Genomic DNA, 23,349 nt, shown 5'->3' with positions numbered 1-23,349 from the left:
CAATCTTCTCCAGAACCCAGTCCTGCTTGGAGACTAAGTCCTAATAAAATACTACGCAGTTGTGTACCAGTGTCAAAAAAGACACAGCTACAAGTGACACTTTTAAGGTCCAGTACTTTGACAGCCAGCAGGGGTAGAAACAAAGGGAAAGCTGGCAATGCAGCTTTGATTCTTCATCTCTTGCCCTAGCAGGTTGCAATATAATGGACTTTAAAATTACATCATTTCAGTCACCATCTTGCTTTCCCCCCCCCAACTTCAAAGTCAACGTGGATTGTGGTAGCTGCTGCCTCAAACATCTAGCACTAAAAATAAATACCTCGTACCACTAGACGACAGCCTGGAAAGCCAATTTACCAAATAGCAACTGTAAACGTTTACTTTTTTCCCCCCTAAGATTTCAACATTGCTGTGACCGCCCCCCTCTGGCAAAAGCTCCCAAATCCATCCATTTCCACCCTAACCTGACAGGACCCTCACCTCCATGGCAGGTACGCTGAGCTGTGTCTGGAGGTTCGGCATACTGTATAATGTACTGCCTGACTGCTGGTGTTCATGCTGTGGAAAGTTCTTCCCTCCGTCCATGGCAGGATGTGCTGAGGGCATCAGGCTGTCTCCTGCAGCATGAAGTTGTCAGGGCTGGTGGACTATTCTAAGGAGTGGTGGAAGGTTCTTTATCTGTGCTCTTCACTCTGCAGCATGGCCTAGGAGAGAGAAGAAATACCTATTGTCAGCTTGTAACGTGGGAGGAAATTCAGCTAGCCCCCTCTAATGGGGAGACCAGCATGTGGAGGTCAGGCTGTGTAGAGTCCCCTACTCCACCATAAAGTCTAAGGCCTTGTCTTCACTAGGTGCAGAGCCGTCCCTAGGGTATGGCAAACTGGGGCGACTGCCCCAGGCCCCACACTTTGGGGGGCCCCACGTTTCCTGAGAAGGCAGGAGGGGAGGTGGAGGGAGGAGGAGCCCCCCTACCAACCTCCCCATCTTCCCAGAGCCACCTCCTGCCTGCCAGCGGGTCCTGCCGATCAGCACCTCCCCCTTCCAGCCTCTAACACCAATCAGCTGTTTTGGGGCATCTGGACTCAGCACGGGGGGTGAAGGAGGGGGGAGCTAGGGTGCAGTGTGCTCAGAGGAGGGGGGGGAACTGGGTGGGGCCTTGGTGGAAGGGGTGGAGTAGGGATGGGGCTTGGGCAGAGCCAGAGGGGATCACCCCCCGACAGATAGAAACTTGGCAACTATGTCCTGGGTCCTGCACCCCCCTAGGGACAGCCCTGACTGGGTGTGTTTTTAACATGAGGTAGCTAATATGGTAACTAACATGAGGTAAAATCCCAGTGAAGACAAAGCAGTTTGTAGCTTTCACAAGTGTTAACAGACTGAGTTACTATGAGGGAGCCTAAGATTTACCTAGATCTAGTAACTCATTTTAAAATACTAACTGCCTTGTCTTAACTAAGATTGTAGCTGGTTACCACATGTTAGCTAACACGAGTTAACACACCTTTTTTCTTAATGAAGATGCACCCTACAAGGCTGGCAATTTTCATTCAGTACAGCAGCAAAGAATTTGGAAAGTACTGTTTCCAAAGTCTATTTCACACATAGGAGGTTTTTAAAAAACAGATTCTGAACAGCTGAGAATCTAATCAGATTGTGAAATTTCTCTGATTTCCCAATACTTGCTCATCTTTGTATGGCACAAGAGGTGAGCGCTTGCTCTCCACTGGTGGGCAATGTGGCAAACTCACATTCTTGGAAAGCAGTTAAAATGCAAGGCAGGGCCCCGGATAAAGTCAATTTGGGACAGACCCTAACAAATCAGTAATTAGAATACATATTAAAACCTATGCGTACCAGGCTCAGTCCTTTCACGGTTGCAGGATAAACGAGCTTAGTGGGTTACAAATTGGTGTAATGAACTATAAATCCTGTGCCCTTACTGAATCCATGATTTTTAGTATCTAGCAAAGTTATGAATTTAAGTTCCCAGGCTACAACTAAAGGCACACGATATAAAGGAACTTTATAAAGACACTGCAAGGCCTTAAAAGTAAGGAGCCCTCTTTTTCTCCGAAGTCCGACCCAATAAAAAAACAGCTAATTTGGGTCTCAAGAGGATAAGGAAGAAGGCTGTTCTGAGGCTTGTAAGGGCCTCTAGGTTTACTATGGCCTGATCTACACTAGGATTTTACATCAGTATAGCTACTTCTTTCAGGAGTGTAAAAAAATCCACACCCCTGAGAGACGTGGCAATACTGACCTAACCCCCCCGCCCCTAGACAAGTGCTAGGAGGATGGAAGAATTCCACCACCTGTCGGGAGGTGGATTACCTACACTGCTAGCGTAGGTAGGGTCTACACTGAAGCGATGCAGGGGCGCCACTACAGCGTTGGCAGCGTAGACATACCCTGAGCTAGACAATTTCCTAGCTAGCATAGGCTTGGTATCAATCAACGGCCTTGTCTACGTTTGACATTTCTCTTGAGTTCATGCACCCGTTGCCTGCCACCAGTGAAGACTAGCCACTGGCGTTTTTATAATCATGTTCTCTAGCCCTATAGTAGTTTCCCTTGAAATGCTCCACCAGGAGCAAAGAAAGAAACAAGGAGAAAGAGCCAGCAAAAGGGGTTAAAAAGTAGAATATAAACATGTTTTATTGGATAACCTCATTTCCCATCCCTAAGTGTGGCTTCCCCTCTATTTCTCTTAGCCTGCCCATTACTGGGAGAGTCTGTTAATAAACCCACTCTGCTCCTCTCTTTTCACTACTCTGATAGTCACTCATCTTCAGCTACCTTCATTTAAATACATCTACTCTTGGACCAAGTCAAATGACCTTTCATCACCTATCCAGCTGGGGCCTGGGGGTACTCTCCCTGAAGTTAACAAAGACTGATTTCCATGGCAACTGGACCATACCCCTCTTCTAGTAATTACCACAGTTGTAACTGACTGGCCAGCCTGAGTCACACCAAGGATTGTGTAAATCTGTTACCCTCATTTCCAGTATCTCGCTCTTTCTCTCGCTCAAATATTCACTTAATAAAATACCACATGCAGCTTTTAGTGTCACACATTATCTTGCTTCGGAAGAAGTGACAAGTGGCGATTTCCTTTCTGAGTATCCTACTGATGAGTAACAGCTATGCAGCACAGCCCCCAGAACCCCAAAATCACCAGAAAAAAAGGCCTGAGATTTCCTTCCCTCCTAAATCAGTCCTACATAATGTCTGATGCAGAAAATATTGACCATGGGACTAAATTTCTTCTTAAACAGATTTAGTCACTAAAACTGCATCATCCCATTTGTCACCAGTTAAGAACTACTAATGTGCCCATACATGACCTCCAGTTCAGTGACAGAAATGAATCCTGAACAGCTGGACAGAATCCAAATGATTTTCTGCACCTGTAAAGTAACTGGAAAGGACACCATCAACTACCTTTTTGCTAGACTGTCCATGTGCTCTTGCGGGCTTAAAGGGGCACACTCAGCTCTAATTTGGCTTAATTCAGATACAATTAATGTTATGGTTAGAGCAAACATTTAGAAAAACCTAGGAGCAAGAGAGATTTCCACAATTTCTTTTTGATTTCAATACGACTTTTTGCCCTTTTGTTTCCTTCCTTCCTCCCTCCCTCCCTTCCACGCCCCCTCCCCCCCCCAAAAAAACACAAACACATTATCCTGCAGCGTTTGCTGCCTGAACATTGCAGCAGTGGGCCGGGTGCCCGAAAACTTGAGAAGTGAAACTAACTAGTGCAATTTCACTGTCCAAGCTGGGTAAAACAGAAAAACTAAACGGCACAGAAAGTAAGAGTACTTAAATGTTCAGTTTTGATCCTTTAAAGGTGTCATTTGCAAAATGAGAAATTTTTAAAAAGCCTTTGACTCCGCTGCATCCCTTTAAAAAGTGACAAATTTCAGCTGGAAAATTTATTCCTGCATTTGTAACAGACAGTGACGTTAACATGACTTCATGTTTACTACTTTGTGTACTAGCATCCATGTCAGGACACCTCTTGGAACAGGGCTAGTCAGCTGGGAGAGCAAAGTGTATTTTGGATCCTAGAGATACTCAAGGGCTGACACTTGTATAATGTCTGTGCAAAGTTAAAAGTCAATAATCCAGGCATTTAGGATATGAATGGCTCCAGCACGATTTTATAGCAAACCTGTACCCCAAAAAAGTTTGTAATGACACTCATATTTGATTACACGGACAGTTCTTTTCTCAACCCTATTTGTTAAAAAAACCTAGACTGAAGAGTACAGGATGGCAAAGGGGCTTGATAATACATTAGAAAAATGCATTTTCAGGTTATTCATTTAAACCCAGCCTAGACTAATAGTGATGAGAAGCTACTGTGCCCAACTGAAATACAGTAGACAGGAATCCACAGCTTAACTCCAACCCCTCTGCCACTAGTACCACAATGGGCATGAACTGGCAGCCTCTTTGGCACACAGAGGTTTATGGATATGGAAAGTGAACTCTCCTGGAGATGGTTTCTCAAAGAAGCATTGCAACACAGCTGGGGAGCTTGCAAGGCTACCAGGGATGCAGTAGCGGTTTTGTGGGTAAAGAGTTGAGACACCATCAGTATTAAGGGATGTCAGTCCAACTATACTCTGCAAGCACTCACGCAAATATACTTACATTTGCACAGGGGGGAGGAATAGCTCACTGGTTTGAGCATTGGCCTTCTAAACCCAGGGTTGTGAATTCAATCCTTGAGGGGGCTATTTAGGGATCTGGGGCAAGAATTTGTCTGGGGATTGGTCCTGCTTTGAGCAGGGGGTTGGACTAGATACCTCCTGAGGTCCCTTCCAACCCTGATATTCTGTGATTTCCACCCCTCCCCCCACCAAAGAGTATGGTAACAGAGAAAAAGTACTCCCCATATTTTTAGTTTGTTTATTTCACATATCTGAGAACTCTTGGGAAACTGATTACACAGCAGCAGAGGAGAGAAAAATATCTTAGAAGATATGAAAACCCGGGGTTGTAAATCCACAAACATTAGCTGAGGCAGGTGTACTCACTGAAATGACTTTTAGCTCATGGTTTTTAAACCCAACTAGATTTCCAGTGAAAGGGGTCCCTTTAAATATATCACCCAGACAAATGAGTGGGAATCTGAATTTGTAGTAGGCCATTTATCAAACAGGCTGTGCTTCATCCCCCAATACAAAACTGCTGAAGCGCCAATTTCTATATTGAAATTCCATCACTAAGCATATAGTTATTTGTCCAGAAAACAAAACATTATTTTAACATATGCCTGGTGCCAAGACTTCACGGAACTTTCCAACACTTAATAAAAGAGCTACAATTTGATAGGCTACAAAGGAAAAATCGTTAAGTTTTATTTTTTTAAAGTAATACTTAGATTATATGCTCTTTGGAGCAGAGATCATGTTTTCATTGTAAGTATGTACAGTTCCTAGCATGATGGGAACTCAAAACCCGATCGGGGCTCTAGGCACTACTGCAGTCAGATAAGAAATAATGTATCCCTCCGTAAACACTGTTTTTCATTGCAATAATATTACCAAGCTCTGCAAGGAATTCTTCCAGACACTGCACCTTTACTGTAACATATTTTTAAATGACATTTCCTGCTGCTGATTAAATCTTGGGCTTGTCTACACTTGAAATGCTACAGCAGCCAGCTGTCACACTGCAGCAGCACCGTAGACACTCACTACAGTGACAGAAGGGGTTCTCCTGTTTGCATAAACTAATCCGCCTCCCTGAGAGGAAGCAGCTGGGTGAATGGAGCACCTAGCACTATCTACGCCAGTCGTTAGGTCAGCTTAACTACATCGCAGGGGTGTAGATTTTTTTTTTTTTTTTATAAGCCTGAACGACATAGCTGGGTTGACTTAACTTTTGAGTGTAGAACTGGCCAAACTGCAGGATCCTGAATTCCCTACTCAAGCAACCCCTCCCACTGGCTTCAGGACTGGGTCTGTTGGACATTTAATAAAACCACCTGCACACACACACAAAATGTTAAGTAGAACTTATCCCTGATCAGAGCGCAGCACAATGCTGGACAGTTTGATAACAAGAACCTCTGAAGACTTTGCGGATGCTATTTCACGGATGGGCAAGTGATATCCTATTCAAAGCCATTTCAGGATGGCCGCCAATATAAAATGTGCTAGTTCTGAATAGAGCTACAAATACTTTTTAAAACAGGAGCACGTTAACCAATGAAAAATAAAAAAGTTACGTTTCTAAATGCAAGCATTGAGGGCATATGGTTAAATGCTCTCACGTGACTGGGGCGCTCAAACTGAAATAAATCATTTGCCAGAGGCTAAGCACTTTGTGGTTTAAAAGGTTTCCCTTTTTCTTTTAAATACAGAGGCAGTCATACTGGGACTCGTATGGTTTATGCAACCTTACAAATCCATGTCAGGTAGAAGCTGCAGGCTCAGCAGGGTGTGGCCGGGCAGTAGAAAGCAAATTATGCTGAGTAAAATTGCCCGGTTATGCTCAAAGCAACTGTAGGCTTAAACAAATTAAAGCAGAGCTTTTTCTGGGAAGGTTTAAACTGATTAGAGAAATCTGATCTGACTTCAACAAGATAACTAATCTGGATTTTGTCCATCCCCATCGTCTGACAAATTATAACAACTGTCAGAATTTATTCCCCATTTTACATTTTTTTACCCCAGTAAAATAAAATTAAAAAAATCTCAAAGTAATCAAGGTCCCTTTAGAAAAAGGACAAATTTCCTGGAAGAGCACAGCAAAACCTTGCCCCAAAACAGAGTTTAGATAGTGGCAAGATAGCATCAGCAATGTAACGTCAAGTTATCTGAACATGTTATCAACCACATTTAGTTCATTCAGATCATTAACTAATGGCTAGCAGACGAAACACCTCTTTCCTAGGTTAGGGAGTCCCCTACATCAGTTTCCACTTGCCTGCTTTTTCCAGAGTTTTACATGTGCAGAATTGTTTATTTTTATTACTCTATAAAATCTGTAGTCTGATTTTACAGTCAATAAGTCCACAAGTGCAAATACCCAAAAATGTTTAGTTAGCATGCTGGGTACTAGCTAATGCCATTATGTGGACTTCAGTCCCCTTGATCTATTAGCCAATCTTCAGCAGCTCCAGAACATCTAAGGACTTCTTCCTCCCATCATACGTCACATGCATTAGCTTATATAAATGGAATTTGCAAGAGAGGACAGAGACTATGCTGGCATGAATCAATATCTGGAATGTTTTAGATGGCAACCCAAGATACATTTTGAAGAGATGCCCTAAACCCCAGCTACTGATCATTAGTGGTCTTCAATTCATTGGATCTTTTCTTTTTTGGTGTCAGAGTTGCCCTCTTGTTCCTCTTTACTCTACCTACTGTTCCTGACAGGCTCTGGTGATACTACACTAATTACAAGTTACATCTAAAGAATACAGCAGCAAAGGGTTGAAGTTTAAATACAAAGCAAAGGTGGTTGTCTGGACTCTTTACTGACCACCTTTATGCCATGCAAAAATGACATCATAGTTGATTTAACTCTTTTGCCTGCTTTTATAAGTTCCTGACTTCCCTCTTCTGGCTGGGAGGTTTGAGCAGGAGGACATAGATGGTTTCATCATAGGAGGGTGAAGTCTGAGCTGCAATATCCCAGCCCCTAAATGAAAATGTCAGGGAGATGAGACCTACAAGCTCAAGTTTCATTCTCCTGGGATGTCCCCATCCAGATGTTCCAAACATCACAATGTCCTCCAACCAGACAGACCTGTCACAACCTGATATTGTTAATGTAAACAAGCAGAAGTGTATGTGGGGGGGGAGGAATGATTTAGATAGAACTCTGAGGTCCTCTATACACTATGATAGAACAGTAAATGGCATAAACAGTTTTTTCTTTACAGATTACCTTTCCTAGGCAAATAGGCAAGCTCAGCAGTTACTGGGCCGAGGGGGTGAGGTGTGCTGATCTACGGGTTAAACTCAGAGACTGTTTGAGAAATATCGATATACTCTGGTGCCTTTACAATAGTGTGTCTGTTCTCCGCACCAGAGGGTTTTTTTTAAAGTTTGTAACAGCTTTTGATAGGAAATCAGAAGCCGTGATTCCCGTAACAGCTGTAGCAAATGTACAGCTTCACTTATACATCTAACAAACAGTAACTTATGAAGGGTAAAATCAATATCAGAAATTCTCCCTGTCTGTTCTACATTATCTCATGTCTTGGCTCTTGGCAACATTACATTTCACTTGATGGGTTCTCTACAGCATAGAGTGCATTCCTCTAAAAATGTACTTAGCTCCCTAAGAAAACTCTTACACAACAGCCTGTACCCAATTAGCAAAATGAAGAAAAACAGCTTAAGTTTGAGCTCCAGAAATCCTCTCAGATACTAAACAATACTCTGCACTAAGATAGAGGACTTCTTCAGGAGGACCTCAGAGTGAGTAAAACCTCCATTTTACAGAGGGGGAAACTCATGCATAGAGAGAGAACTTGTACAAAGACACCCAGAAAGCCAGTGGTATGATTGGGCACAGACTTCAAATATCCTGACTTCTAACCACTAGAAATCACTTCCTTGTAAAGTCTTCCACTCTAAAAGTAAATTAATCCCTTTGAAATAATCCACTTACCCAAAACAGATCAATGGTAATGTGCACTGCTAGAGAAAGTCTACCTTCGCTCACAAGATCCACAATGGCTAACACTTAATTATCTAAACAGGCCATCTTGATTATCACTACAAAAGTTTTTTTCCCTCCTGCTGCTAATAGCCCACCTTAATTGATTTCTCGTTAGAGTTGGTATGGCAACCCCCATCTTTTCATGATCTGCGCGTGTGTATGCATATATACATATATACACATATCTTCCTACTGTATTTTCCACTCCATGCATCTGATGAAGTGGGTTTTAGCCCACAAAAGCTTATGCCCAAATAAATTTGTTAGTCTCTAAGGAGCCACAAGTACTCCTCGTTCTTTTTGGTGATACAGACTAACACGGCTACCACTCAAACTTAATTATCTATACATGTAAGCTTTTTGTTGGTTCCGATAAATTCAAGCATGTACACACAATTCTAGATCAGCCTGAGTTGATGCAAAACATCTTTGCAGTTGTATACTTAGCTGTAAATTTGAGTACTGGAGAAAGCTGGAACACTGCAGTACTATGGTCCTTTGGTGGTCTCCGTTTTAGGTGAAAAGGATGTCACAAGAGAGGCAAAAAAGCCAGAAAGTTGAGACGTGTAAGGGATCCATTTTTTCATCCTGACCCTCACACACTTGTTAGATTTACTGCCACAAAACCAACCGGCCTCCAGCGGAAAGCAGTTTGTTTTCTGAACAGAGACTGTGGTTGCATAGCACAGTGGGTGCCATAAAAAAAACACAACAAAAACATTTGCCACTCTGCCACAACTTCAGAACCATAAAATGTCTCCTATTCTAAATAGAGGAAGATACAACAGTTACATCACGTGCCAGGGGTGGTGAATGCAGAGAGTTTGTAATACCTCACTGTACACTCACGCTTTGATATGGGCCAGTTGCTGGCTGGCTGACATATTTCAATTCCCAGAAGGTTCTAAAGCCATTCATAGTGATATTGCATGAACTCTGGGAATGAAGGTCAAAACTGGTCATGAAAATCCAAGAAGTGATGACAACCCCAGGGAGCTATTTCTGTTTCAGCATCCTACCAAAAGCAGATGGAAAACTACAAAAGTGAGAGCAAGTGTTGTACAAGGCCGCTGTCTCACTTCCAGGCACTGTGCTGCTATTCCAGGCTTTACATTACCAAGGACAGACACAGTGGAAGTCCACAACCCCCAAATCAAATGGTTCTGCAAGTTTACACTCAATCCTTTCCTCCTTTGGCCCTCCTCCCAATCCCCCATCTTTTAGGCAAGTTACAGCTTCTCATCTTAAGATCTTGTAAGAGCCACCCAAAGCATCAAAGAGGAATTATTCCCTACAAGCATCTCGTCTGTCCTAGAAAATCAGAACCTCCAAGCAAGCAGTGAACAAAGATAATTTAGTTAGAGATGCAAGACTTTTGACCCTAACAATGGGAGCAGCTATCACACTTTCACTACGTAGGCAGAAGTTTATTGGCATTCTAAGTTAGACATTGCTGGAAGTCATCTACAAAGACTCAACAGGCAAAGTTCTCTGCAACTAGAGTCATAGGTGGAAAACGTATTCAAGGATCACTTTGTTCTACCAGCCTTCAGGCATTTGGGGATTGTTCAACACTTATGACTTCTACTTTGGGAGAAAACTGTGCAGTAAAATAACAGTTCCAACTTCAAGAGTCATAAACTGCCCCATCCTCTCCTGGGAGCTAGAGAATATGAAATGCAGATATGGAGGGGGAAAGCAAAGTCAATGGTAGAAGTTGAGTCATCTAACTCATCATAAAGAACAGGAGTACTTGTGGCACCTTAAGAGAGGCTCTAAGGTGCCACAAGGACTCCTGTTCTTTTTGCAGATACAGACTAACACGGCTGCTACTCTGAAACCTGACTCACCATGTACATCATGAAGTAGCAAATTCCTGCAATGGACATGTACATCAGCTCCCAGCCTTTGTCACATAATCTTAGCCGCCAGTTCCTTATCCTTGAAAAGTGCCAATAAAGTATCAACAAAAGGAAACGAAATGATCTAAATTCAATTCTCTAGTTTTAGCCAATGAAGTTTTAAAAACTGGACACTATTACTACTAAGCCTGCTACTTAGTTTAGACGCTTTTGTTTCATGACATAAGCCAATTCCTTAGTTTTAGTGCTATCCTAATAATTACAATTCGAGTACACTCACCCATTGATCACCCAAAAGCAGATGATACCATCTGTCATGACCACTTTTGGAGGATACCGGCAGAGAGAGATTTCCAAAGCATCTAAATATACTCAGCACAAGTCTCCACCACCAGACTATGATGTCAACAGTAGTAAGCGACACTGAGTGCACTGACTGCACAGAGTCTGAGACAAGGGTATGTTTTTTGTCCCAAGCCTCTTTAAGATATACCCAGAATTTATTATGATAGCCTTAGAAGGTTTTGACAAAATGGAAGGAGCTGGGATTTCCATTGGTGGACATCTTTTAACTGACCTCAGACACGTTGATGACACCACGCTCTTTGTTACAATCCCCTATGCAATACAAAAAACGATGAAGTTTATAACAAGGAACTGAGGAATAGGGACTATTCCTGAATGCAACAGAAACAAAATCCGCGTACATTGACATGACTAAGAAAAACAGGATGCAAGAACCCATCACAATTAATAGACAAGCTGTAGAGGCAGTAGATGAATTTAGTTATCTAGTATCATACCTATCGACCACGGAGGCTGTTCCAAAGAAGTCGGAAGATTAGAGATAGCTCACTCAGCTATTGCCTCAGTTGAGAAAGTGTAGAAAAACAGTCACCTCTCACAGTGTACAAAGGTGCGACTGGTGAAAAGCCAAATTTTTTCCATAGCAATTTACGGATGCAAGTTGTCAAAAGTTAATGCTGCTGACAAGAAGAAAATGTAAGCTATTGAAATGTGGGCTGGAGAGTACTCTTGAGTATCTCCTGGGTGGAGAAAAAGATGAATACCTATGTTATAAATATTATTGGGGAGAAGCAAACACTGATGTCAGAAATCAACAGACACAAACTTATGTACTTTGGTCACATTAGGTACAGAGATGGAAACAACCTTGAGAAAGTTATTATAGAAGGCACAGTGGCGGGTCATCGTAATAGGGGACAACCACCCAGGAGATTGATGGATGGGTGCTCGAAGTTAGCAATGGATCACAAAGGCTTCTGAAAATTCTGTTATGTCACTGATATTCAGGCATGAATACGTGGATTTATGTAATCATTAGTATAGTTTAGCATCTTCCATCCAAATATCTCAAAGCACTTTCCAAACTGATTATGCCTCCAAATATAATTGTGAAGTTATTATGCTTACTCTACAGGTGGGTAAACAGACATAGAAGTGATCAACTGTAACCACTCCAGGAGACCTGGGCATCACCACAGAAATCTCAATGAAAAGTCAAAAAAGCACACAGTATCAGGATAGATGAAGAATGTGATGACATTTTCAGTATTTTCTATTATATAAATCACTGGTATCGCCACACTATTCAGGGTGAGTTCAGTTCTGGTCGCCCCATCTGAAAAATGATATAGCTAATAAAAGCAAACACTTTATTTTATTAAAAGCATAACATGTGGAACTCAGTGCCACAAAATACTGTTGAGCAGAAGCGTTTAAGACACTTATATCTCAACATCCAGAGTAATGCTAGACAGGATACATTTATAAATTATATAAATTCTCAGGCTTCAGGGCACAAGGCAGACGCTGGAACTACTCCTATGGACCAACAGTTGAGCACAACCGATAAGCAGTAAGCATGCACTATTGCCAAAACAGATGTAGAAAAGGAACCCCAGCAGAATAAAGTGAATGTTTATAAACACAAGAACAGTAATTTCCCTCTGTAAGGATCACAAAGAACTAATGAAACGATCTTTCAACATGATTTAGAGCAGAGGCACTCAAGTGATGGATTACACACACTCATGAAAAAACCATTAGGCTCACTCCTTAATGGCTGGACATCCTATGCTTAATAATGAAACTGTTTTCCTACGCAGCAAGATAAAGCTAGGAGCGGTCTAATTCTATCAGGAGTCATTCTGATTGAGATCTATGAATTGTTTCAATATAAATAGACTTTCACTTAAACAGTTCATTAGGATAGAGTTTTCCTACCCATTCCAGGCCCACAATGGGGCGGCTTTTGTCTGCAGCTATGGGATACGACTAGTTGGAAGTGAAGAACAGAGAGATTTAGATTTTCAAAAGTGCCTTAGGCTTTTTGGAGAGTGACAGCGATGCGTGTGGCAATCTACTTTGAACTCACACTGACTGGCGAGTCGAGAAACTCAATAAGCGGCTCCGCTATACTCGGGATCAATAAGACCATGAGTAAGTGCCCAATTTCATGGGCATATACCATTAAGAAAGCTGTACAATACCAGTTGCATATGTCACCGTCTATAAATACAAGCATTTCCTCTATGACGTGCTGTTACAGAAAGCTGGCTAGGAAACCACAGGTATGCACAGTCAAACTCAACTTTGCCATTCTTGAATTACATGGGCCTGATAACAAAAAGCCCTTGGGAACTTGATCTAGTTCCTTTTCCTACCTGAAGATGTATCACAGTGATCATTCTCTTCCCAGCTGTCCATCCACACACACTGCATGCAAATGAAATTTGGAAGCTTGCTACACCCACCCATCTCCCTGATTCCTTGTATCAACTGACAATAGCTGTCAGGTGCATACAACTTTCAAAGGACCACTGCCTTTGTTAGCAGGGGCGCTAAAAGTTAAACTGAACTCTCTTAATAAAAGCACACACACACACACACACACACATACATATATATATATATATATATATAACCCCCAGAAATAGGAACTAAGGAACTTTGGAAACTGAAAAAAGATTTTCACATCTCAACAGCCAAGCCAGATGCAAGTTCCCCTTTATGTTCAAACAATATACAGAGAGAAGTACTAATTCATACCAAGCAGCAATTTGTCATGAGAGGACGCTGGAAATCACGACTCCTGAATTAATTTGCTCTGCTAATGACTTATTTTGTGTCAATGGGGAAACCTTAATCTTTTCTGTTCCTCAGTATACCCATCTGTAAAATGGGTCTAGTAACCTCACAGGGAGTCTGAGAGGTCTCATCATAGTCTGACAAGCACCGAGATTTTCAGATGAGGGTGCTATGTGAGTGCAAAGTTTAATATGATCAAAACTAGCAAGTGCTTGCCTCCTTAGCCCACAATTCTATATTTAAATGGGAAGTGCCAAACGATTATTTTTAATCCTTTCCATTATTTGCTGTAATCTTTAAAAATGGAAAGTTTTTCCCCAACTGGTTTAGTCCCTTTTCATTTGGCACACTTAGTTTCTCAAAGAGCAAAACTCAATATGATTCTGCTTTGTTTATCTCCTTGTCTGAGGAAGTTATACTTGGAAAAGGGCTCCCCCAAATTCATCTGTGCCCCCTCTGCTAGCCAGCCATCAGACTACACAGGAGTAGAGCAAGAACTACTCTAGGGTAATTCCAAGAGAGGGCCTTTTTACAATTTCTTAGCAACAGATTGATGAATTTATGTTTGAAAGACAGATATTCAGAATCTAGAGTTTGTTCCCTACCAACTAGACTATGAAGGTAGATTCAAATGGGTAAATTGAAACTGCTTTTTTAAATAAAAAGAATCAGCGTATTATCAACCGCAAAATATAGCAAATTGTAACCCAACTCACCCAATCACAGATTAACGTGCAATTTAGAAAGAGTTATGGGAAAACAACTGAAGAAACCTAACTTTAAACTGATGCTGAATAGAACCAAGTCTACTTATGACAGACAGCAAAGGATAACATCAGCGTGAAAGATATTAAGTATACTGTATGTGATTAAAATGGGGTCACTGCAGGGCATGCCATACCACACAGTTTATGACACCCTGATCTCTTGAACACTCTGGACACAGCAGAATGTACCTGAGATACATTTATTTAAAAGCACAGATTTTACACTACCCTAACTCTGTAAAGTTTGCATTCCCAGGGTATCAGAACTGCGCAACTGCGCAAGAAAGCGGTAAAAACTTCCTCACTACTTATCTTGGCTGTGCAAGTTATTAGAGAGCCACAGCATGGCTGTAAAGAATATATTTGGCAGATTAACTGCTCGAATTGTACACTCAGTAAACAAAGGAGAGAAAAGTTGAGATCACTTCCAAGTTTCTTGCCATCTACACGGGCAAGAAGTTGGTGAAGGTTTAAAAAAAAAAAAGCAAACTTTACTTCTAAAGATACAAGTGTCTACGGCACAAAGAGGAAAAGCTTCACCTTTTAAACAGCCCTAATCCCACCTCTTTGAAGCTCAGACCATACTGCAGAATCAAAGGTGCTGGTTGGGAGGGAATTTGCTCCTTCAGATGAAAATATCTGCTCTTCCACAATTCAGTCAAGCCAAAAGATAAAGCCAGGTGGGTTTAAATTAGTGGTGTAACAGACTTGATTACAAGTGCCAGGAAAAGGCTCAGCAGTTGGAAAACAACACACCCAGAGAGAGGCCTCTTGGATTATAAAAACAGAAGGAGATAGAAGTACAAACAATGAACCCTATTTGACAAAGTCATGGCAAAACTTAAACTGCCGGAGGACACTAACGGAGAAATTGCACTCTGCAAAGAAATGTGGGTCTAATTCAATACAAGCCGCCACACTAATGCAACACTGTGGCTGGGAATTTAAATGCACAAGAATCGGGAAATCTCTCTAAAAATAATAACTCAGCCCCTTTGCACAACTGTAGCATTTTATATCACTCAGTACATTGTTAAAACGTCTTAATCTATAATGTACAAAGCAGATGAGTTATGGTTGCTGCGGGAATCTTTGAATGTCTTGACTTGCACATTTACATTCTCAGATATAACACTGCATTATCAGCTTCCCCTAATGAATTTTCTTCTGTTTAAAAAAATAAATGGAGAACTGGCTGAGCATACATTCAAATAAACATGCTGTGTGAGGCTGTAATAAATTCACTTTGTGCATTTATTTGAAGGCATACTCACCTGTAGTCTGCAGGGTCAAACAGTGAAATAAACTCAACCCTGAGTATTTTATTTCCATCCCTACTTGGACATTACAAAAGGGCTGCCAAGCTCAAGAAGAGGGAATCATGGAATTGGAGAAAGAACTTCTCAAGAAGCACCACCACATTGGAAGCTAGGACTCCTGAATTCTTTTATTTGCTTTTCCACTAAGCCTGGTCTATACTTGCAAGCGATATTGATATAATTATGGCAGTTAAAGGTGTGGGGTTTTTTTTTACCAACAGAGTTATATACCAGTACAAGTTCCAGTACAGATGCAGTCATACCAGTATAAAAGTGCTTTATACTGGTATAGTTATTCCTCCTCCCACATGGAATAGGATTACCAGTGGAAAGCTCCCTTATACAAACCCTTGCATCCACAACTACACAGATAGTAACTAAAGTGGTACAACTTTCTAGCGTGGGCAATTCTAGTGTACAAATGACTTTGTAACTTTGGGCAAGTCACTTAATCCCTCTATGCTTCAGAGTCTCCAACTGTAGAACGGATATACTATCACATAAGGTTGTTGTATTAGCTCACTAATGTTTATGATGTGCTTTGAGATTCACAGGTCAAATGCACTATAGAAAGACAATCAAATATTCATATATGGAAATCTAAAAAAGCTGACTTTTGAGTCTTGCTGTTGACGTAGACCCCCAGAGGTTATTCCCCGAATTCCCCAAGAAAAAGGCAAGAAACTTTCTAGTCTGTCCCATAAACTTAACAAATTGAGCATCCTAGTAAGATTAAGCAGCCCCACGTTTCAGCTGCTTTACTGACAACATACACTGGAGAGGAACTTTGCTGCGTTAACCCACATGCGGATATATTTTACATTAAATCTTCTACAAATACTTTCATTTCAAGACAGCACAATACAACTTTATTGCTGCTGAGTTATCTGTAATTCTGATCTCATTTGTCATTCAGTCAGCTTGCAGAATGACATTAGGACATTATGTTTCATGCTTCCCCAGACCTCAGTTCCATCAGCAGAACTGTCAGAGCACCAATTCACAGTTCAGAGTTTCATATTTCTTCCCCACAAAGGACTCGCTGTAAAGCACAGTCTCTCCCTTCACTCACAGACTGCCTTGACTTTAATGGTTCGACTTGAAATTCAAACATTTTGTTTACAGCAATGGAATATTGCTTAAACTAGGACCCAAATACAGTTTTAGGATGGATTACTTCAAGTGAAGCAAATTATAGGAAGGAAAGAGGCAGAATCCATCTATCAGAGCCCTTTTATTTGGTAGAAGAGATAAAATGACGTATTTCTATTTCCAGGTAGAAAAGTCATACACAAGAAAATGCCTCCCTCCCCCAACTCTGCCAAGAAACTCAGAACATTTCTGTGGAAACCTATAAACCACCACGTATACACTTGGCTGTGCTCTGAAATTTCAAAGGCACAAAAGGTTGTACAACCCCTACGAGAGAGCACAAAGATAGGCTCAGGCAACATGGGTCACTAAGAACAGCAGTACGTTCAACTGAGCATCTGACACAGGGCAATATCACCACTGGCAAAAATGCATACAGTGTCTTTAACTTCAACGGAGTCGTACCTGCTCACACTAGCTGTGTACTCCATCCTGCAAGACAGCATGTAAGAAGATCATAAATAATCCTAATACCTAGCATTGATATACGTGTACAGCACCCGGCACGATGAGGCCCCAATCCTGATACCATCAAAAGGACTCTAAGTGCTTTACAAACATGAATTAAACTACAAAACATACCTGTAAAGTAAGCATATATTATATCATTCTATTAATGGGGAAAACAGAGGCACAGAAAGGGAAAGTGGCTTGCCCAAGGTCATACAGTAGGTCAATGGCAGAGGCAAGAGATGAACCCAGGTCTCCAGAGTCTCTATCCTGTGCCTCAGCCACAAGACCATCCTTCCTCTGCCTCGTGATCCAATCACTACCTAAACAACAAGGAATCGGGTGGCACCTTAAAGGCTAACAGATTTATTTGGGCATAAACTTATGCCCAAATAAATCTGTTAGTCTTTAAGGTGCCACCCGACTCCTTGTTGTTTTTGTAGATACAGACTAACACGGCTACCCCCTGATACTAAACACTACCTAGGGAAGTAAGGGAATGAAGTTAGGGTATATCTACACTACAGCAGTATAGCTATGGGGCTGCAGGTGCGCTGCTGTAAGGCCATAGTGTAGTGGCTTCCTACATCGATGGGAGGGTTTTTTCCATCAAGGTAGGACAGGTAATCTACCTCTCGGAGAGGCAGTAGCTAGACGGATGGAAGAATACTTCCATCAGCCTAGCCACATCTGAACCAGAGGTTAGGTTGATCTAACTACGGTACTTTGAAGCGCAAAATTTTTCAGTCCTGAGTGAAGGTCAATCCAAGTTCTCGGTGTACACCAGGTCTCAGAAGGAGTGCACGGCGTCTGTCTAGCCCAAAAGATCCTGGCCCCGTGTGCAGCCCTGCCCGAGGAGTTATGAATGCTCTGATTGACCATATCACCACTCCCAGTGGAAAAAGCTGTACAAAGACATCAAAGCTTGCCTCCTTACTAGTCATAAATACATCAACATATCACTTTAAGCTCATTTCAGGCTGGCTCAACGTGTATTTTGCTATGTCAGTCTTTTTCACAGTAATCTGTTTACAGTTCTAGATCATGTTACCAAAAAGACTGGAAAGATTTTAAATTAAAAAAAAAATGTTTCAAAGAAGAATATAAACCTCTCTTAATTAAGCCTAGAAGGCTTTCCTGACAGATTCAGACTCTAGTGATTAAAATCACAACTCAGTTTTCACGGACTGCACAGTTAGCTCTTTATTACAGTGTTACTGTTCAAAAAAAACATTAAAGTTGTGTCAGCATTTCCATGATAAACCATTTCAGGAGTCTGTAACTTAGCTGTTTAAAAAGACTACTCCATGCTCAAACTTGCTGTACAAGGTCCCCGCATGGGAACGGTTTTAAACGCACACAATGGGTCTAAAAAAATATTTTCTGTCCATTTATACGTTAATGTAAAGAAAAGTATGTTACTGAAACAAGATGAAAGTAGCTCCAATTTTTAAAGCACGTGTCCAGTGAGGTGGTAATGCTCTATATCGCCTACAAGTTACTGGTTCCTGCTGTCTCCTGACTCAGTCAACAGGGGCTTGGGGGGGAGAAGGGGGGTTCCACAAGATGATGCAGCCTGTGGGAGAGGGAATATCTCAATGCTCAGCAGCGACCCAAAGGGAGTCCTCTCCTACTCAAGAGTGGGGAGCATAAAGCGTGGGAAAAGATGGAGAACTCTATGGATCTGACAGGAGGTTAAGGGCCCTTGGGGGAAGGAAGGGCAAGTTAGTATGTGAAAGAAAAAAATTTCATGGCAGCTCAGCAGGTTCTTTCAGAGCATTTTTAAAGGGACAGTGTCAAATCGAGACCTAGTTACTTAAAAAAAAATAAAAGCTAGAAGTAGTGTCAGGTGCTATTCTGGCTCCAGAGTTGTCCTGCCAATTTTTGTGGGTTCACAATAACATTTTCCTATTGCTGTTTGATGTGAGAAAGCCCACATAAAACACGATACCAGGTACAGGCAAGTGCTGTCAAGGTAAGCAAATCGGGAAAGATATTTTTTTCCTTCTAATCCAGTGGTTCCCAAACTGGGGTTCGCAGAACGTTACAGGGGGTTCGCAGAACGTTACAGGGGGTTCGCCAGAAAAATTTCACTAATGGCGGACAGAGGACCCTGGGCATTGGAGACAGCAGGTGGGACCTGGTTACAGGGCAGACACCCTGAGCTCCAGGGAGAACGGGGCTGGGCAGTTGGAGCTGGCAGCCCAAGTCCCGGCGGTCAGCAGGGAAGCTGGCAGCCCGAACCCCAGCTCTCCGCGCGGGGCTGACAACCCAAGCCCCAGGGAGAGCGGGGCCAGGCAGTTGGGGCCGGCAGCCCGAGCCCTGCCCCCGTCAGCGGGGGAGCCAGCAGCCCAAACCCCAGTGCTCCCCATGCAGGGTTGGCAGCCCAAGCCCCAGAGGAAGTGGGGCCGGGCAGTTGGGGCTGGCAGCCTGAGCCCTGCCCCCATCAGCAGGGGAGCCGGCAGCCCGAATCCAGCGCTCCCCATGCAGGGCTGGCAGCCCGAGCCCCAGGGAGAGCGGGGCCGGGCAGTTGGGGCATCCATCACACTGAGGAAAGTTAAACTTAAATCCCTGAAAATATTCATTTTTAGGAGGGGGTTCACGAGATTTCACAGTTTAGTGAAAGGGGTTCGTGGGCTGTTAAAGTTTGGGAACCACTGTTCTAATCGTTAGTCACCTCAGGTGTAACAATACTAGGCCAAAAAAAAAAAAAAATATCCAGGCAGAGTGTTACTTTTAATGGCTATTAGCCAGGATGGACAGGAATGGTGTCCCTAGCCTCTGTTTGCCAGAAGCTGGGAATGGGCAACAGGGGATGGATCACTTGATGATTCCCTGTTCTGTTCATTCCCTCTGGGGCACTTGGCACGGGCCACTGTTGGAAGACAGGACACTGGGCTAGACAAACGCTTGGTCTGACCCAGTCTGGCTGTTCTTATGTTCTAGGTTGATGATAATGCCAAGCAGCTCTAGCTCTGCCAGCCCTATATTATTCAAATATTAGGAAACTAGAATGCAACTATTAAACTTTGGTGCTCTAGAATAATGCTGTTTTTGCAAGTATCAAGATACCTGAAGATTTTAGACTCTTGCTCCGAAGGGTTAAAAAAATTCAGACAATTAAAGTGAACGTATGTTTCCTTTAAATGGTACATAAATATAAGAAAAGTGCAAGGTTTCAGCAATACAGCTTTCATAGGGGTTTGACCGCCAGACTGTATACCTGGAAAGTATCATTATGTGGATGGGAAAATGGATGCATAAAAGCTAAGTGATTTGCCAGGGGTCCCACGAAGAGCAAGAGACGGGGATGGGAACAGGTCTCCTGACTCGGCATCCTATCCACCGGACTTTGTTGGAAAACTACTGCTTTATGGGATAAATGGACGCACACTGTACTCATGATGATATTACAACCTACTTGTCCATCGAATAAATACAATATAGCCATCTTCCATCAACAAGAGCCTGTTTTGGTAACCCCTGCACGCCCACCTGACAGAACCAACCCAGCTACGCAAAAGGGATCTAGAATCCCTCCTGTCTCAAACGCTTTCAACAGAACTGTTAACTTACAAATTCCGACTGTAGGACTACCTTTTCCCTCAGGTTAGGCCTGTGCCACCCCCTCAGCCACACCCCACCCCAAAGACAATAGGATTGCACAGATACAACAGAGGGCATGTTGTGGCCCGCAGAATTTACAAGTGATGATGATGCACAAGTCAAAGAGTACCCAAGGAAACTTTCAGAACCCTTGGTGAGTGTGCAGGACTGGAATTTCGAAAAGCCATCTATTTTTATTGTAAATGGAGAACATTTGCTTTGGAATCAAAATAGAAGTAGAACCTAAGTCCATTTTTTACAGTCTCCTGTCACAACAGAACCCCGCTTTAAGCACTGAACTGATATTTAACAACATTAAGATCCAAGTATATAGGTGACCACTAGCAGCACTAGAGTTAAGAACCTGTCACAGCATAAGCTCCATTTTTCAGGGGCTATGAACCAGGCAATTAAGATCAGCACCCTTGTGGCCAAGAACTTGACATTCAAGGTCTCAGCGCAGGATGGATTTCTGAAGTGAGACACTCATTGCTTTCTGTCACTTCAGCCTGTTCCCTGTGCAAACAGTTTTATTTTGGGAAGTAAGTTTTACGTGGGATTAGAAAAGCCTGGTCCTTGCTTCAGACTAGGAATTAACATTAGAATTTTTTTTTCAAGTGCATAGTAAACTTTACTTATTTTTAAAAATACACTTTCATGCTAGAAAAATCCAGGATGCTGTGAAGTAATTACATGGAAAAGGCGGGTGGTCTAGACATCTAATAGGGACAGATTCTGATACCCCCTACTCACACCAAATAATCCACAAATAATCACATTTTAGTCCTTCAGTCTACTTGTAGAGTAACATGCTATTCAGCCTCAGAAAGGATGGAAGAATCTGGCCCATAATACACATAAAAAGGGAGTGTATTCATAAATTCTGGAGCTACTTTACTTCCATAAGAGACTTCCTTCTTGTTCTTCAATAATATCTAAAAATAACCAGGCAAAATTTAATAGAGAGGCATATTAGCATGCGGAATAGTCTCCTACGGATTTGAAGGAAGCCTTGCTATGCAAGTCATTTAACAGTTAACCAAAAGTCCCCTAGAGAATGTACTGTCAGGAACAAGACTACACTGTCAGTAGAAGCAGATAGGTAGATAAGGCAATAGGTCTTTTCCATCACTAACATTGAAGTAAAAAGCCACCGTGTATTAGAGAGCCTATCTTTCCCCACAACAAAAGGACCAGACTTTAAAAAAAAATAAATTGTTTTTATTTAGCTGTATAAGAGAAGCAGCCCCATCAGGATTGGGCGGAGGAAGGGTCCATTGTATTAGGTGCTGTACACGCAAATTGAGGGTTAATCTGGACAAACTATCTGTCCCCAAATACTACCAGGGGACTCAGAACAGCAGGTGTTACACCTTAATACAATAACCGAGGTCCTTCAAAGGCAGGCCAATATAACTCCTCCCTTCCTGTCCCAAACTATCATGTGGTATTATTTTACACTCTTTAAGAGTTCTTCCACTGCACCCCAGAAGTGATTGCATTTGAATGATGGACGAAATGATTCTTGTAAATGGGTTTTGGATAGAACAGGCTATGTATAGGTAGGATTATCTTCTACAGTACCTGGGGATGGTTCAGACTAGATATCAAACCGGATTCTCAGCCTTAACTCTAGGCATCATGACTAGCATGGGTAAACCAAACCTTTGGCCCACGTAGGTAGTTGCATTGCTTGGACTGTGCTTCAGGAAATGACTCAAACAGCTACACCTTCAGGGCTGTCAAAACTCTGACTAATAAAGATAACTTGAGGAGGAATAGCCTCCTTGGAGGAACGAGAAACAGGGTCGCCCAGGGAGGGGCAAGTGGGGTAATTTGCCCCAGGGGCCCCCTCGAGAATATAATATTCTATAGTATTGCAACTTTTTTTTATGGAAGGGTCCCCCAAAAATGCTTTGCCCCAGGCCCCCTGAATCCTCTGGGCAGCTCTGCTGAGGAAACCTGAAGCACTATCCCCTCCCTTCCAGAAAAGAGAAAGAAATGAGGTAACGGACAGGAAAGAAGGTGCAGGACAGAACTCTCCCCCCAAGAACTGACCCTGGGAGAGGAATAGCAGAGAGACCTGCCCCCCAGCCAGCTCCCCAGAGACCCTGACCTGAGGGGGGGGGGAGAAGAGAAACCTAGCCCCCACTTAGCTTCCCTGACCCCCCCGGGGTGGGGGGAGGAGTGAGTAAGCAAAGAGCCCTTCCCCCACATGGTTCCCCAGAAATCCTGACCTGAGAGAAGGGGGGGGGGGGAGTAGAAGCAGAGAAACCTACCCCACCCCTGTGGCTCCCCAGAGACTCTGACCCAGGGGGGAGGGGAGCAAAGGGCCCTGACCCCCCAACTCCCCAGAGACCCTGACCCGGGGGGGAGGGGAGCGAAGGG

General features: G+C 42.7%; 1 protein-coding gene across 2 annotated transcripts in view; it reads right to left on the bottom strand.

Annotated features, from left to right (window-relative positions):
• The window catches only part of SBNO2 (strawberry notch homolog 2), a 119,725-nt gene that overhangs the window by 85,010 nt on the left and 11,366 nt on the right, over positions 1-23,349 (bottom strand). For both annotated transcript variants that reach the window (XM_034755084.1, XM_034755085.1), the window contains exon 2: positions 481-704. In XM_034755084.1, the coding sequence (XP_034610975.1) occupies positions 481-606 (126 nt within the window). In that variant the 5' untranslated portion in view covers positions 607-704. The remainder of the gene's footprint in view (positions 1-480; positions 705-23,349) is intronic.

This window comes from Trachemys scripta, chromosome 22, assembly GCF_013100865.1.
Source record: "Trachemys scripta elegans isolate TJP31775 chromosome 22, CAS_Tse_1.0, whole genome shotgun sequence".
In the NCBI taxonomy this organism is placed as follows: Eukaryota; Metazoa; Chordata; order Testudines; family Emydidae; genus Trachemys; species Trachemys scripta.
Note: the sequence above shows the minus strand (reverse complement) of the source record. Positions and strands in the feature narration are given on the sequence as shown.